The sequence below is a fragment of the Bombina bombina genome, chromosome 2 (assembly GCF_027579735.1).
Source record: "Bombina bombina isolate aBomBom1 chromosome 2, aBomBom1.pri, whole genome shotgun sequence".
NCBI lineage: Eukaryota > Metazoa > Chordata > Amphibia > Anura > Bombinatoridae > Bombina > Bombina bombina.
In genome coordinates, this window is record NC_069500.1 from 993,100,912 (window position 1) to 993,117,468 (window position 16,557).

General features: G+C 34.6%; 1 protein-coding gene across 1 annotated transcript in view; it reads right to left on the minus strand.

The window, feature by feature from the left end:
• The window catches only part of COL25A1 (collagen type XXV alpha 1 chain), a 220,349-nt gene that overhangs the window by 167,097 nt on the left and 36,695 nt on the right, over positions 1–16,557 (minus strand). Inside the window, exons 4-6 of the mRNA XM_053700184.1 lie at positions 6,073–6,144; positions 4,236–4,352; positions 2,894–2,929 (exon numbers count right to left, since the gene is read on the minus strand). Coding sequence (XP_053556159.1) covers positions 2,894–2,929; positions 4,236–4,352; positions 6,073–6,144 — 225 coding nt within the window. The remainder of the gene's footprint in view (positions 1–2,893; positions 2,930–4,235; positions 4,353–6,072; positions 6,145–16,557) is intronic.

Here is a 16,557-nt window from a genome sequence, read left to right on the forward strand (position 1 = left end):
AAAATACTAATTTGCCTAATAATTCTGCACTCCCTGTATATATATATATATATATATATATATATATATATATATATATATATATATACATACACACAAAAACATACATACACATATTTAGACATGTGTATGTATGCATGTATCTATATGTTAAAGACCTCTGCAGCCCTTCTTAGACCTCATATATTTGAGCCCTTATAACTTTTTATTGCAATTTTTTAAAATTATTTTTATTAGATAGGGCTATTATAAGAGTAACTGTACTATTAAAAGTAATTTTTAATGTTTTATGTGCAACTTTTTCGTCTCGCGTAAAAGTTAACCAGAGCTCTGAAATAGCACAATCCTGACACAAGTTAAAAATTTTATTTTGCTTGAGCGAATGTTTTACTTCCAACTCGTAATACGCACGCTATTTCCGACACATGCAAAAAGTTTCTATAAACCAGTTTTTGCTTGCGCGCAACAGTTAACACACAACTTGTAATCTAGCAAATAATAAATGTTATAAAATTATCAGGGAATGTAATAAAATACAAAGTGATCAACATATGCTGAATGAGAAATGGTATTTTAAAAAACTTTAACTGGCGTCCATAAAAGGATTTTTGTGATATATTATGGCATAATGGAATATTGGGATTGATTAATGAGGTAAAGTTTTATTTTTCTATAATGCGGGCCAAAGTTTCATAGTAATAGCAAGCCTTGTATTCTGATCTGTTGCAGTGCTCACATCTTAATAAAATAGTCACTTTGTACTACTGCATGGCATAAATAATAAATGTATCTCAAAAAGTAATTCAACTAAGAAAATCAGTGTTGTGGTGTAAAGTTCTAAGTTCCTGTTTTTCTAAGATATGAAGAAGAATATAAAAAATGAAAAGCCTGAAAACAACTAAGAGGGAGTTATTTAAAGGAACATGAAACCCCCTTTTTTCTTACATGATTCGGACAGAGCATATCATTGTAATCTATTTTACAATTAATTCTATTATCATTTTTTATTCATTCTCTTGTTATCCTTTATTAGGCACTACTGGGAGCTAGCTGAACATATTGGTAAACCAATTAAAAGAGGCATCCACCAATCAGCATCTAGCACCCAGCTCCTGAACCTGCCTAGGTGTCATTTCAACAAAGGATACCAAGAGAACAAAGCAAATTAGATAGTAGAAGTAAATTGGGAAGTTGTTTAAAATTGTATGCTGTATCTGAATCACAAAATACATTTTTTGGGGTTTCATGTCTCTTTAAGAGAAAAGAAGGTGCAAGTCAATTAGATAGCTAATTGATCACAAGCGGGACAATTTTTATGATAAAATGAATAACTTTTAAATTGTAAGACATTTATATTATTAGATAAATCATTTTCAGTTGGTGGAAACTCATTTGATGACGTGAATCAAGTTGGAAATGTATCTAAAAAGGTGAATTATTTTACAATTGTAATATAACCAACATGGTTATCCCTTTAGAGTGTCAGGAAAAGAAAAAAAAAGAACATTAATAAAGACTGCACAGAGTGTGAGCAAGAGAATGGTTTATTGAAGCCCAAAGATCATTTTTGGTGCATAAAAATGAAAGCTTTTTTAAACACTTCCATTAATTTTCTTTAATCTCTGTCTCAAAAAATTTGGCAACTTGTGTTGTTAGCTCTTGATAAATACGTTTAGCAAATACTAGTGGCATTTCTGTATAAGAGGTGCAGGAATATCACTATAGATTTTTTGAGATATATTGCTTTGCCAAGGGAAAAAGTGGAAGTTGATAACAAAGAGAGAAAGTCATATTGACTTAGAAATGTCAAGGCATGGTAGGAGTCTAAAACAATTATAGACTCTTAAAAGTTTGAATTGAAAAACTCTGAGGTATTTCAAGAGGGTGAAGGAAAATGCATTATAGAAAAGCCGAGGAGGCATTTTGTGACATGAATTATTGCTATGTTTGCCATAGTCAGACATATTTCTAGATTATAGTTATGCATTTTTCCCTGGAGGAGACAGGAACATGGCTGTGCAACTGTGTGGACACTTGAAGTCTAATACAATGCATTTTTACTGTATATAAAACTCCTTTGTTAAAACAAGGCATAAAGAGTCTCCTGTCAAGCAAACTGTTATGTTTTTATTTAGCTAAAAAAAGATGACTCATAGATATCAATAAAAACATCTTACTGTCTACTAGAAAAAAGCTACAAAAATACATTTATGAAGAAAATCTTTAGATAGAAGAAGATTCTTTCTTTATGTATTTAACATTTTTTTAAAGGGTAGTTACGGGTTGTGTAAAACATATACACTAAATTTATATCAGAAGATCACTATTACATAATACAATATGGACATATTTTATCTTATATAATGTCTTAAATTTGAACTGAGTTCAGTTCAGTTGTTAAAAAGAAGGTTTAGCTAGCAATCACATTATTTTAAAGTGTTAAAAGAACATTCTGTCACCAAAATGAAAAAGCTGCATTCAAACATATTGAGTAATTTTGCCTGAATAAATGAGAAGAAAATTTAAACTGATACAGTAATAATGGTGATTCCTACGAATGCTCATCGGTTGCTAGGTACAATGAACACAATTAATTATTAGCGATTGAGTATTAACAGGAACAACCTATCAGCCAGTGAGCATTAATAAGAACTACCTATCAGCCAATGAGTATTAAGAGGTATACAACTAATAATGCTGTATTAGTTTTAATTTATAACATTTACACGTCTTTTACTAAAAAAAATTAGCTAAAAAAAAAAAGTTTAAATGCTCATCTCATATGGATGGTATCAAATGCCCCTTTAAGTGTTGGTTGTGCATATGTATTAAATACTTTAATTTTTGTTTTCTAACTATACATATAGAACAAATTACTTAACCATGTACTCACCATCAAGCCTTGTTCCCCTGGTTTTCCTGTCTCCCCCTTAAAAAAAGTAATCAAGTTAGTTCAATATATTCATTGATCAAAATACATTTGCACAATTCTAGCTAGTCAAGAAATAGTTGGCAACTCTGCCTGACAAAAGTTTTATTAGATTTTAGGTCCCTTTAAATTTAATAGACCAATTATTAAAATGGCTACAAATCTAAGAAATAGCTATTTGTGAGGTCTTAAGCCACTTGTGCAGAATGAACAAACATTATAATGATCTGTTTAAATACACCACAATTTTACACAGTACATAAAACTTTGTGCATGGCAGCCCTTCATTAAACAATATTCATTAGGGCCACATAAAAGATACAAAAATACTTATCTATAACATATGTATAAAAACAGCCTGTTTTCTTTCTTTCCTTTTTTGTTTTTATATCTTAAAGGGACATGAAACCCACATTTTTTCTTCCATGATTCAAATAGAGAATACAATTTTAAACAACTTTCCATTTTACTTCTATTATTTAATTTGCTTCCTTCTCTTGTTATCCTTTGCTGAAAGGTTTATCTAGGAAATTTCAGGATCAGCAAAGAACCTAGGTTCTAACTGCTGATTGGTGGCTGCATATATATACCGATTGTCATTGGCTCACCCATGTGTTTAGACAGCAACCAGTAGTGCATTGCTGCTCCTTCAACAAAGCATACCAAGAGAATGAAGCAAATTTGATAAAAGAAATAAACTGGAAAGTTGTTTAAAATTGTATATTCACCTAAATCATGAAAGAAAAAATGTGGGTTTCATGTCCCTTTAACATTGCTTTTATTACATGCACCTTTTAGGTGTTACTGCTGAACTGAAATTTTGCCTTACACAATATACATGAACAAATGGTTTATATATCTGCTGTTATTTTTAATTACTTTATAGCCCAAATTGATCAAACTGGGAAAGAGCAGTTACCTTGTGTAGTCATATATTTATCAAAAATCATTCTCACACGGCTCAATTTGAGAATGTTGTAGTTATCATATGCGTCATATCAAAGTTAGAACAATTTCGAGCAGGTCTCAGTGTGTACGCCAAAAATAACCTATTTTCTGGCTCTATACATTTGTCAATACTTTCTTTTTGGGACAGGGAAGTGAGTGGTTTTTATCCTATTTATTTTGCTGTGGCCAATTATAGACAGATAAAAATGAGCTCCAGTACATATCAAACAATCTCTGTGTAACATGCAGGAGGGTCAGGATTCTAAATTCCATATAATGAACTTCGGATCTGTATTAAAGAATATTTAAAATTACAGATATGACACACTCACAAGGCCAAAGACAATGCTGAACTTACAGGTACCCCAGATAATCCTCTAGGGCCATCTTTTCCTGTGTCCCCTGGAGGTCCTCTGGGGCCAGGAGGACCCGGAGGACCTGGTGGGCCTGGGGGCCCTGCTTGTCCTTGATCACCCTTTAAAAAAAAAAAGGAAATTAGATTATTCAGTATAACTTTTGTGTGTGTGTGCGCATGTGCATGCACATTTGCATGCATGCTTTTGCATGTATGTATGTCTGTGTGTGTGAGAGAGCGTGTGTGTGTGAGTATGTGCGTGTCTGTGCTTGTGTTAGTGTGTGCATAAACGTGTGTTTGTATGTGATTGTTTGTGTGATTGTCCATGTGTATCAGTTATAAGGCTATTGCAAATCTTGTGGAAAATGTGAGGCTGTATAAACATTAATATTAAACAACCTACTTCTCTGTAAAGTGATATAATTTCAATATATTATCTACTTGGTGAGAAAATAATAATTTGCTGGGGTACAGTTAAAAAAACATAAAATAACTCTTGCTTTTGTCCCACACTCCCTTGAGAGGTCTACAAGCAAATTCTGTGAGTAGGGAAGGGTGAATGTTTTGCAACATTCGAAAACTGTAACAAATTTAAACACATTCGTTGATTTGTTTAAAATGTCTAATGTTTTCTTTCAATGTAATATTAGATTCAAATTTTTCTAATAATTTGATTCGAATGATGCAATATTCAAATTTGAAAAATTCAAATCAATATATTTCGAATAGCATCTCTAATGCTCTCTTTAAATTTAATAAATGAATTATTCAATATTCAAAACAGAAAAATTAGAAACACAAATTGGAATTCCCTTACACATGAACTATTGAACTTCTGAATAGTATTTGTAAATCGAATGCTACATTTGAAATTTCGAATGTGGATATTTGATAACACTATGGGTCCGATTTATTAATGTGCGGGCGCTAGCAGGGGGTGTCAGTCATCCTGATCGTATCTGATCGGGATGATTGCTGTCCACCACCTCAGAGGTAGCGGACGAGTTAAGGAGCAGCGATCTTAAGACCGCTGATTCTTAACTTAAGTTTCCGGTGAGCCTGAAGGCTCGCGAGGAAACAGCAGCATACGCTGCTTCTTAAATCGGCCCCTATGAATATTTGATAACAAAAGTAACATTCAAAAAATGAATTTTACTGGATATTCCACCAAACAAATTGCACTTTAACCACATTCGACAATCCTTATCTGTGAGCTCTTTTTTCAAAATGCTGCAAATTGCCGAAACCACCTACTATTTTGCAGTTTACAGAATTTGTTTACGGCATCTCTTGGGACTGTGGGACAGGCACCATTTGTAGACCAAAGCAACAAGTCTTTAATGCCTTTTTAAGATATCTTGCCAAATATTTTGCACTTTTTTTACCCAACTGGGTATATTCTGAAAAAAAAAAGCCAAAGGTTAACTGACAGCCAACCTTTATATTTTGTAGAACAATTTAGCGATAGATTCATAATAGATTGAGAGCATGCATTTTACAGTGATTTAATACAGCAGGCCAGCCTTAGAATGCAAAGAATTGGCTGCAAGGAAAGACAGTATTTTAAGAAATCTCACATCAGTGTTTACTTCTACTCAGGAGATTAAAACGTTGGATATAGTTTATGTGCATATTACACCTTTTTCATCAAAATATGTACTGATATTTTTTTAATGCCATATATATATATGTACTATGACACAAAAAGTGTTTCATCTCTAGAAGAAACATAAAGGGTTTAAAAATCTATTTTGTAGAAAATAAATGTTTTTATTTCATAAAAAATATTTAAAAAAAAACTCATGGGAAAAAAAATCCCTCTTAAAAGAGCAAACACTACCTTAATCAGACGGCGCTTAATGAGCTGCTGATCAGCAGAGAGAAAGCCATGATTGATCTTAGGAAACACCATCTGATCAGTGAGATGAGGTCAAAGGTTGAAGTTCAGAGATGAGAAAATTGAAGCATAGACATCAGAAGGCCCCAAGAAAGAAATAAAGACATAAGCATTAGATATAAAATATCAAGCGGTTTACACACCGGTAATCTTTGCCTGGTGTGGAACCTTGTTGAAGAATAACAATAATTAATAAAACTAAATATAAAAAATATCACTTTGCAGTGCCATGTGAAATGTCTGGCCAATCACTATGTTTCAGATAATTTAATTTAATAAAACTGTACATAAAATAGATCTTGTTTTAACAGATTTATTTTATCAAAAGTATATTCTTCAAATGCAAGGGTTCCCATTACAAAGTACCAGCAGTGCTTCACATTCAGTCAGAATTTCCAAACAGCATTATGAGACATGTGGTTCTTGAGGCAGAACTGGAGAATATGTTACCATATACTATTATGATTGAATCAATAGAATATAAAAAATGTATATATGTATTTGCCTTCTTGTTAACTGTACAGTTTTTATTGGGGGGTTTTCCCCATTTATTTTAGCCAGCCATGCCCATTCACCAAATGTTCATGTCTTACACCCTTGGAAACTTGACTGAATACAATCACCTGTCATACACAAACCTTTACGGTGAGGATCTGATTACTATGGAGAGCGGCCATTGTGGGGAAGCTTGGTAAACCCTAGAGACACAACATAACATAGCACCAAAACATACCAACACAAACCACAAAGACAATATATAGATAAACTGGACTATAGACAACTTAGTCAACAATACAACTGAGAAATTAATGTTTGTGTTAGAAACATAACATGATAAAAAAAAGCAACAAACAATAACATGACTTGACATCGGACTAAAACTCTGGATGACAGTGATTGTAATGATCTTTGATGTTGGGTTTATGTAATCTCTTTATATCATAACAAGAGAACATATATATATATATACCTAATTGTACTGCTTAATATGATAAGGTCAAAATAGCGTATAGTTTTTGCTAATAAATTATGCAACTAATATATAGTTGAAAAATAGCAATTTCATCAAATTGGATTTTAAGGCAGTTTAACTTATCTCAGGTTACAGTCAATGAATACATGTGTATCGCTGTGAATGTACACATTAACTAAAACCAAAACTAAATCATGTCGCCTATCAAAACAACGGTAGCAACAATGCACATTTTTTCACAACTTTAAAATTTGGATTCATGTAGCTATGATAATTAATTGGTAGAAATAATATTGGAATGTTCATGTTTAGGTAAAAACCTTGGTATTAACAAAAGTGCGTATCTATCTATCTAGTCTCTTTTTACGAAATAGCTACCACTTCACGCACACGTGTTTATTATGTGTTTTGGTTCATTTATGGAAAGTAAAACTGCTAAGTGAAATTGTTACATCAAATGCAAATTGAGCATGTACATAAAACTTTTGGATGACTTCCATAATAAAATGGAGCTGTTTAATAATGAGGAAAATACGTTTATAAAAGGTTTATTGATAAAAATACGGGTTTATGGTCCTTCGTAATCAGAAAATACTGCAAATAGCAGTTAGCATACTGGTGTGTCTATCTTGAAACTGAAAACACTATACAGGTAAAAATAGTGTAATATTCTGTTTTAAAAAAACAAAACAAAAAAACAACAACTATTGACTGTATTGGTATCTCGACAAATGAAAGCTAGATTGACTCATCTGCATAATTAACCACTGGCCTGTTCATTAGTCTCTATAACATTTGTCCACAAAAGTCTTCTGTGCATGCAGACCTTAGTATTCAACTGTAACAGAAAGCAACAAAGAAAAACATGGCTAAAGATGCACAGATTAATTCCATCTATTATCCTATGTTCTCCGCTCCCTGTAGAGCCTAATAGGGACAGAATGAACAGCAATGAATTTTAATGTATTCTTGTTCCCTGACTGGAAGTTGTAAACCACTATACTAGTTGAATTTTCTAAACCTGACAAATGGAATTTAAAATGTTAAATTATGCTAGATTATTACTAAAATGCTTGCTAAATTCATTGTTCAGTATCACATTTCCATAGACGCACTTAAAAACAGGGACTGCTCTTGCTAATCGATGAACATTTTAGTAGATTTTATATTTTGAAAAAATAGAACAACCTATGGTGACTAACATTACTTTATCATCATTAATTTGCAAATTGCTGCCAAATTCTGTAGCACTGGGTACATGCATAAGGGTACACCATTATTATGTATTGTATGAAAACAATGTATACAAAAAGCATACTAAACAAAACAAAGGTTAATACAGGAGTGTATCTCATGTATCTCCAAAAGTGCTGTCACCACTAAGCAACTAATTCACTCCCTGGTAATTTCTTGATTCTACTACTGTAATAACCTACTAACTGGCCTTCCTCTCTCCTACCTCTCCCACCTTCAATCCATCCTAAATGCCTCTACCAGGCTAATTCACCTTTCCCACAGCTCTGTATCTGCTGCTTATGTTGCTGAGTGCCTTCACTGGCTCCAGATTCACAGCAAAATAACATTCATAATTCTCACCCTGACCTACAAAGCCCTTACTAATGCCGCCCCCTTACCTGTCCTCACTAATCAACAAATTTACTCCAGCCTGCCCACTAAGGTCAAAAAATGATCTACTCCTTGCACCTTCTACCATCACCTCCTCCCATGTTAGACTGCAGGACTTCTTTTGTGCAGTATCAACCCACTGGAATGCACGTCCTCGCACTGTCTGATTTTCCCCTAATTTGTCCTCCATTAAACACTCACTAAAGACATTTTTGTTCAAGGAAGCTTACCACCCAACTCAATAACAAATTAATTCCACTTACCTAATAATTGCCATCATCTAACTCTGTACTAAAATCATCTCACCCTTGCATTCCCCACTTACTGTTTCTTACTCTCCTACTCTTCTAGATTGTATGTTCTCACAGGAATAGGGCCCCTTAATTCATCCTGTATTTGTTTGATAAATTTTGCCCTGTCTCTTAAAAATATTGTATCATTGTACTTTGTACACATGATAAGGTATAAATTTCTATATATATACTGTATATAAAATAAAGAACTATACTTTGTATTCAGTATTTTTATTTGTATATAAATGAAACTCTTTGGGGGTTGCTACAAACATTTAAAATGATGATAACAAATTAAATCGAATGGAGAGAGATGTTTATTGTGTGTATTTTTTCCCCTCATTCTGTGGCTAAGTGGCCAATTTAAAAAAGTGCAAGCGGACATGATACGATCTAGCGTATCATGTCCGCCGCACATCGATAAAAGCAGACAGCATACGCTGTCTGCGTTTATCATTGCACAACCAGTTCTTGTGAACTGCTTGTGCAATGCCGCCCCCTGCAGATTCACGGCCAATGGGGTATCAATCAGCCCGATCATATAGGATCGGGCGGATTGATGTTTGCAGCCTCAAATCAGGTGGACAAGTTATGGAGCAGCGGCCTTTAGACCGCTGCTTCATAACTGCGGAAACAGGGGCATCAAGCTCCATTCGGAGCTTGATAATTTGGCCCCTAAATACAAATGTAATCCCATATATGTATTCTCTTATTCTCTGGTAGATGATTAACATAATTGTATTTGGTCTTTTATATTTTGGGACTTATAATGCTAGTATCATTTTTTTATTTTTTTATTTATTGATGTATTTATTTATTGTGGAAAATTAGTAAAAACTTTTAAAAGAAATTTACCACAACAGCTGAATCGCATTCACCGAGATTACGAGTTTTGTGGTAACAGGGGTTACCTGCTCACCACTCACCTAAAGTAACGCTGGTATTACAGGTTTTTTTGAGCTCGCATTCTATTGGCTGATTGGAACAGCCAATAGAATGCGAGCTCAATCCTATTGGCTGATTGGATCAGCCAATAGGATTGAACTTCAATCCTATTGGTTGATTGCATCAGCCAATAGGATTTTTCCTACCTTAATTCCGATTGGCTGATAGAATCCTATCAGCCAATCGGAATTCAAGGGACGCCATCTTGGATGACGTCATTTAAAGGAACCGTCATTCGTCGTGTAGTCGTCGGTCTGGATGGATGCTCCGCGTTGGCTGGCTTCAAGATGGACCCGCTCCGCTCCAGATGGATGAATATAGAAGATGCCGCCTGGATGAAGACTTCTGGCCATCTGGAGGTCCTCTTCTGCCCGTATCGGATGAAGACTTCTGCCCCTCTGGAGGACCAATTGTGCCCGGCTGGGTTAAGACGTCTCACGGTAGGGTGATCTTCAAGGGGTTAGTGTTAGGTTTTATTAAGGGGGGATTGGGTGGGTTTTAGAGTAGAGTTGGGTGTGTGGATGGTGGGTTTTAATGTTGGGGGGGTATTGTACTTTTTTTTACAGGTAAAAGAGCTGATTACTTTGGGGCAATGCCCCGCAAAAGGCCCTTTTAAGGGCTATTTGTAATTTAGTATAGGGTAGGGATTTTTTTATTTTGGGGGGCTTTTTTTATTTTATTAGGGGGATTAGATTAGGTGTAATTAGTTTAAAATTCTTGTAATAATTTTTTTCTGTAATTTAGTGGGGGGGTTTCCGTACTTTAGTTTATTTTATTTAATTGTAATTAATTGTAGGTAATTTAGGTAATTAATTTAATGATAGTGTAGTGTTAGGTAGGTGTAATTGTAATTTAGTTAATGATTTATTTTACAGGTACTTTTGTATTTATTTTAGCTAGGTAGTTATTAAATAGTTAATAACTATTTAATAACTATTGTACCTAGTTAAACTAAATACAAAGTTGCCTGTAAAATAAAAATAAATCCTAAGCTAGATACAATGTAACTATTAGTTATATTGTAGCTATCTTAGGGTTTATTTTATAGGTAAGTATTTAGTTTTAAATAGGAATAATTTATTTAATTGTAGTAATTTTATTTCATTTTATTTAAATTATATTTAAGTTAGGGGGGATTAGACTTAGGGTTAGACTTAGGTTTAGGGGTTAATAAATTTAATATAGTAGCGGCGACGTTGCGGGCGGCAGATTATGGGTTAATAAAAGTAGGTAGGTGTCGGCGATGTTAGGGACGGCAGATTAGGGGTTAATAATATTTAACTAGTGTTTGCGAGGCGGGAGTGCAGTGCTTTAGGGGTTAATATATTTATTAAAGTGGCGGCGATGTCCGGTTAGCAGATTAGGGGTTAAAAACTTTATTTAAGTGTTTGCGATGTGGGGGGGGGGGGCTTGGTTTAGGGGTTAATAGGTAGTTTATGGGTGTTAGTGTACTTTTTAGCACTTTAGTTAAGAGTTTTATGTTACAGCGTTACCCCATAAAACTCTTAACTACTGACTTTTAAATGCGGTAGGAGTCTTGACAGGAGAAGGTCTACCGCTCACTTCTTCCAAGACTCGTAATACCAGCATTAGGCAAATCCCATTAAAAAGATAGGATATACAATTGACGTAAGGGGATTTGCGGTAATAAAAGTGAGTGGTACACCTGTACCTGCCAGACTCGTAATACCAGCGGGCGTTAAAAAGCAGCGTTGGGACCTCTCAACGCTGCTTTTTAAGGCTAACGCAAGACTCGTAATCTAGCCGATTGTGTTTAAACTAACTAAAAATAGAAGAAAAATGTACCAGCTAAAAATAAACTATTAACAAAATAACTTTACATTCCCTTAGTAATAACATTAATTTTTATAAAAATTAATATTTGCACATGCAAAAGATCACAATATTCAAATAAAAAAATAAAAAATACTTTATCACCTATTTTAAAGCCTATGGGGTAAATGTATTTAATGGAGAGCGGACATGATTTGCTACAGTGAATCATGTCCGCACGACATTGCTAAATGCCGACAGCATATGCTGTCAGCATTTATCATTGCACAAGCATTTCTAGTAAAATGCTTGTGGAATGCTGCCCCCTGTTCACTTGCAGACAATCAGCCGCTAGCAGGGGCTGTCAATCATTCATAAATGGAGCCCCATATCTGTTGTCTCTTACTTTATTGATTGTGGTATTGCAGCATTGCAGTTTCAATACAACATGGTAATATCTGCATTAAAGATATACAAATAGAAGATGCAAAAATAGTTAGTTTATCTAAAATATATGGCATATTTCTGCTTATAGATTTTTTATCTGATTGGCTGATTAAGGTAGGAATATTCTGATTGGCTGATTGGGTAAAAGAGCTTTGAACTTTTTTAATTTAGAATAGGGTAGGGCATTTTTTTATTTTGGGGGGCTTTGTTATTTTATTAGGGGGCTTAGAGTAGGTGTAATTAGTTTAAAATTGTTGTAATATTTTTCTAATGTTTGTAAATATTTTTTTATTTTTTGTAACTTAGTTCTTTTTTATTTTTTGTACTTTAGTTAGTTTATTTCATTGTATTTATTTGTAGGTATTGTATTTAATTAATTTATTGATAGTGTAGTGTTAGGTTTAATTGTAGATAATTGTAGGTATTGTATTTAATTAATTTATTGATAGTGTAGTGTTAGGTTTAATTGTAGATAATTGTAGGTATTTTATTTAATTAATTTATTGATAGTGTAGTGTTAGGTTTAATTGTAACAGGTTAGGATTTATTTTACAGGTAATTTTGTAATTATTTTAACTAGGTAACTATTAAATAGTTATTAACTATTTAATAGCTATTGTACCTGGTTAATATAATTACAAAGTTGCCTGTAAAATAAATATTAATCCTAAAATAGCTACAATATAATTATAATTTATATTGTAGCTATATTAGGGTTTATTTTACAGGTAAGTATTTAGATTTAAATAGGAATAATTTATTTAATAAGAGTTAATTTATTTCGTTAGAATAAAATTATATTTAACTTAGGGGGGTGTTAGGGTTAGGGTTAGAATTAGCTTTAGGGGTTAAAAAATTTATTAGAGTAGCGGTGAGCTCCGATCGGCAGATTAGGGGTTAATACTTGAAGTTAGGTGTCGGCGATGTTAGGGAGGGCAGATTAGGGGTTAATACTATTTATTATAGGGTTATTGAGGCGGGAGTGAGGCAGATTAGGGCTTAATAACTTTATTATAATAGCGGTGAGGTGCGGTGGGCAGATTAGGGGTTAATTATTGTAGGTAGATGGCGGCGACATTGTGGGGGGCAGATTAGGGGTTAATAAATATAATATAGGGGTCGGCGGTGTTAGGGGCAGCAGATTAGGGGAACATAGCTATAATGTAGGTTGCGGTGGTGTACGGAGCGGCAGATTAGGGGTTAATAATAATATGCAGGGGTCAGCGATAGCGGGGGCGGCAGATTAGGGGTTAATAAGTCTAAGGTTAGGGGTGTTTAGACTCGGGATTCATGTTAGGGTGTTAGGTGCAGACTTAGGAAGTGTTTCCCCATAGGAAACAATGTAGCTGCGTTAGGAGCTGAACGCTGTTTTTTTGCAGGTGTTAGGTTTTTTTTCAGCTCAAACAGCCCCATTGTTTCCTATGGGGGAATCGTGCACAAGCACGTTTTTGAAGCTGGCCGCGTCCGTAAGCAACGCTGGTATCTAGAGTTGCAGTGGCGGTAAATATGCCTGTACGCTCCCTTTTTGGAGCCTAACGCAGCCATTCTGTGAACTCTAAATACCAGCGGTATTTAAAAGGTGCGGGAGAAAAAAAGCACGCGTAGCTAACGCACCCCTTTGGCCGCAGAACTCTAAATCTAACCGTTAGGATTTATATTTATTTTACAGGCAACTTTCAATTTATTTTAACTAGGTAGAATAGCTATTAAATAGTTATTAACTATTTCATAACTACCTAGCTAAAATAAAGAGAAATTTACCTGTAAAATAAAAACTAACCTAAGTTACAATTACACCTAACACTACACTATCATTAAATAAATGAATCCAATTTAAAACTAAATACTTACCTGTAAAATAAACCCTAAGATCGCTACAATGTAATTAATAATTACATTGTAGCTATTTTAGGGTTTATATTTATTTTACAGGTAACTTTGTATTTATTTTAACTAGGTACAATAGCTATTAAATAGTTAATAACTATTTAATAACTACCTAGCTAAAAGAAATACAAAATTACCAGTAAAATAAATCCTAACCTAAGTTACAATTAAACCTAACACTACACTATCATTAAATAAATTAAATAAATTAAATACCTACAAATAAATACAAATAAATACACCAACTAAAGTACAAAAAATAAAAAAGAACTAAGTTACAAAAAATAAAAAAATAATTTACAAATATTATAAAAATATTACAACAATTTTAAGATAATTACACTTACTCTAAGCCCCCTAATAAAATAACAAAGCCCCCCAAAATAAAAAAATTCCCTACCCTATTCTACATTAAAAAGATAACAGCTCTATTACCTTACCAGCCCTTTAAAGGGCCTTTTGCGGGGCATGCTCCAAAGAAAACAGCTCTTTTGCCTGTAAAATAAAAATACACCCCCCCAACATTAAAACCCACCACCCACATACCCCTACTCTAACCCAAACCCCCCTTAAATAAACCTAACACTACCCCCCTGAAGATCTTCCTACCTTGAGTCGTCTTCACTCAGCCGAGCCGAATTCTTCATCCAATCCGGGCGATGTCTTCATCCAAGCGTGGCGCTGAAGAGGTCCATCATCCGGCTGAAGTCTTCATCCAAGCGGGGGCTGAAGAGGTCCATCATCCGGCTGAAGTCTTCATCCAAGCGGGGGCTGAAGAGGTCCATCATCCGGCTGAAGTCTTCATCCAAGCGGGGGCTGAAGAGGTCCATCATCCGGCTGAAGTCTTCATCCAAGCGGGGGCTGAAGAGGTCCATCATCCGGCTGAAGTCTTCTATCAAGCGGCATCTTCAATCTTCTTTCTTCCGGCTCCATCTTCATCCCACCAACGCGGAACATCCTTCCTCCACGACGAACTCCCAACGAATCACGGTTCCTTTAAGGAACGTCATCCAAGATGGCGTCCCTCAAATTCCGATTGGCTGATAGGATTCTATCAGCCAATCGGAATTAAGGTAGGAATAATCTGATTGGCTGATTCCATCAGCCAATCAGATTCAAGTTCAATCCGATTGGCTGATCCAATCAGCCAATCAGATTGAGCTCGAATTCTATTGGCTGTTCCAATCAGCCAATAGAATGCGAGCTCAATCTGATTGGTTGATTATTCCTACCTTAATTCCGATTGGCTGATAGAATCCTATCAGCCAATCGGAATTCGAGGGACGCCATCTTGGATGACGTCCCTTAAAGGAACCGTCATTCGTCGGGAGTTCATCGTGGAGGAAGGATGTTCCGCGTCGGCGGGATGAAGATGGAGCCGGAAGAAAGAAGATTGAAGATGCCGCTTGATAGAAGACTTCAGCCGGATGATGGACCTCTTCAGCCCCCGCTTGGATGAAGACTTCAGCCGGATGATGGACCTCTTCAGTCCCCGCTTGGATGAAGACTTCAGCCGGATGATGGACCTCTTCAGCCCCCGCTTGGATGAAGACTTCAGCCGGATGATGGACCTCTTCAGCGCCACGCTTGGATGAAGACATTGCCCGGATTGGATGAAGAATTCAGCTTGGATGAGTGAAGACGACTCAAGGTAGGAAGATCTTCAGGGGGTAGTGTTAGGTTTATTTAAGGGGGGTTTGGGTTAGAGTAGGGGTATGTGGGTGGTGGGTTTTAATGTTGGGGGGGTGTATTTTTATTTTACAGGCAAAAGAGCTGTGTTCTTTGGGGCATGCCCCGCAAAAGGCCCTTTTAAGGGCTGATAAGGTAATAGAGCTGGTATTTTTTTAATGTAGAATAGGGTAGGGAATTGTTTTATTTTGGGGGGCTTTGTTATTTTATTAGGGGGCTTAGAGTAGGTGTAATTAGCTTAAAATTGTTGTAATATTTTTATAATGTTTGTAAATTATTTTTTTATTTTTTGTAACAGTTCTTTTTTTATTTTTTGTACTTTAGTTAGTGTATTTATTTGTATTTCTTTGTAGGTATTTGTATTTAATTTATTTAATTTATTTAATGATAGCGTAGTGTTAGTTTAATTGTAACTTAGGTTAGGATTTATTTTACTGGTAATTTTGTATTTCTTTTAGCTAAGTAGTTATTAAATAGTTAATAACTATTTAATAGCTATTGTACCTAGTTAAAATAAATACAAAGTTACCTGTAAAATAAATATAAATCCTAAAATAGCTACAATGTAATTATTAATTACATTGTAGCTATCTTAGGGTTTATTTTACAGGTAAGTATTTAGTTTTAAATAGGATTCATTTATTTAATGATAGTGTAGTGTTAGGTGTAATTGTAACTTAGGTTAGTTTTTATTTTACAGGTAAATTTCTCTTTATTTTAGCTAGGTAGCTATTAAATAGTTAATAACTATTTAATAGCTATTGTACCTAGTTAAAATAAATTGAAAGTTGCCTG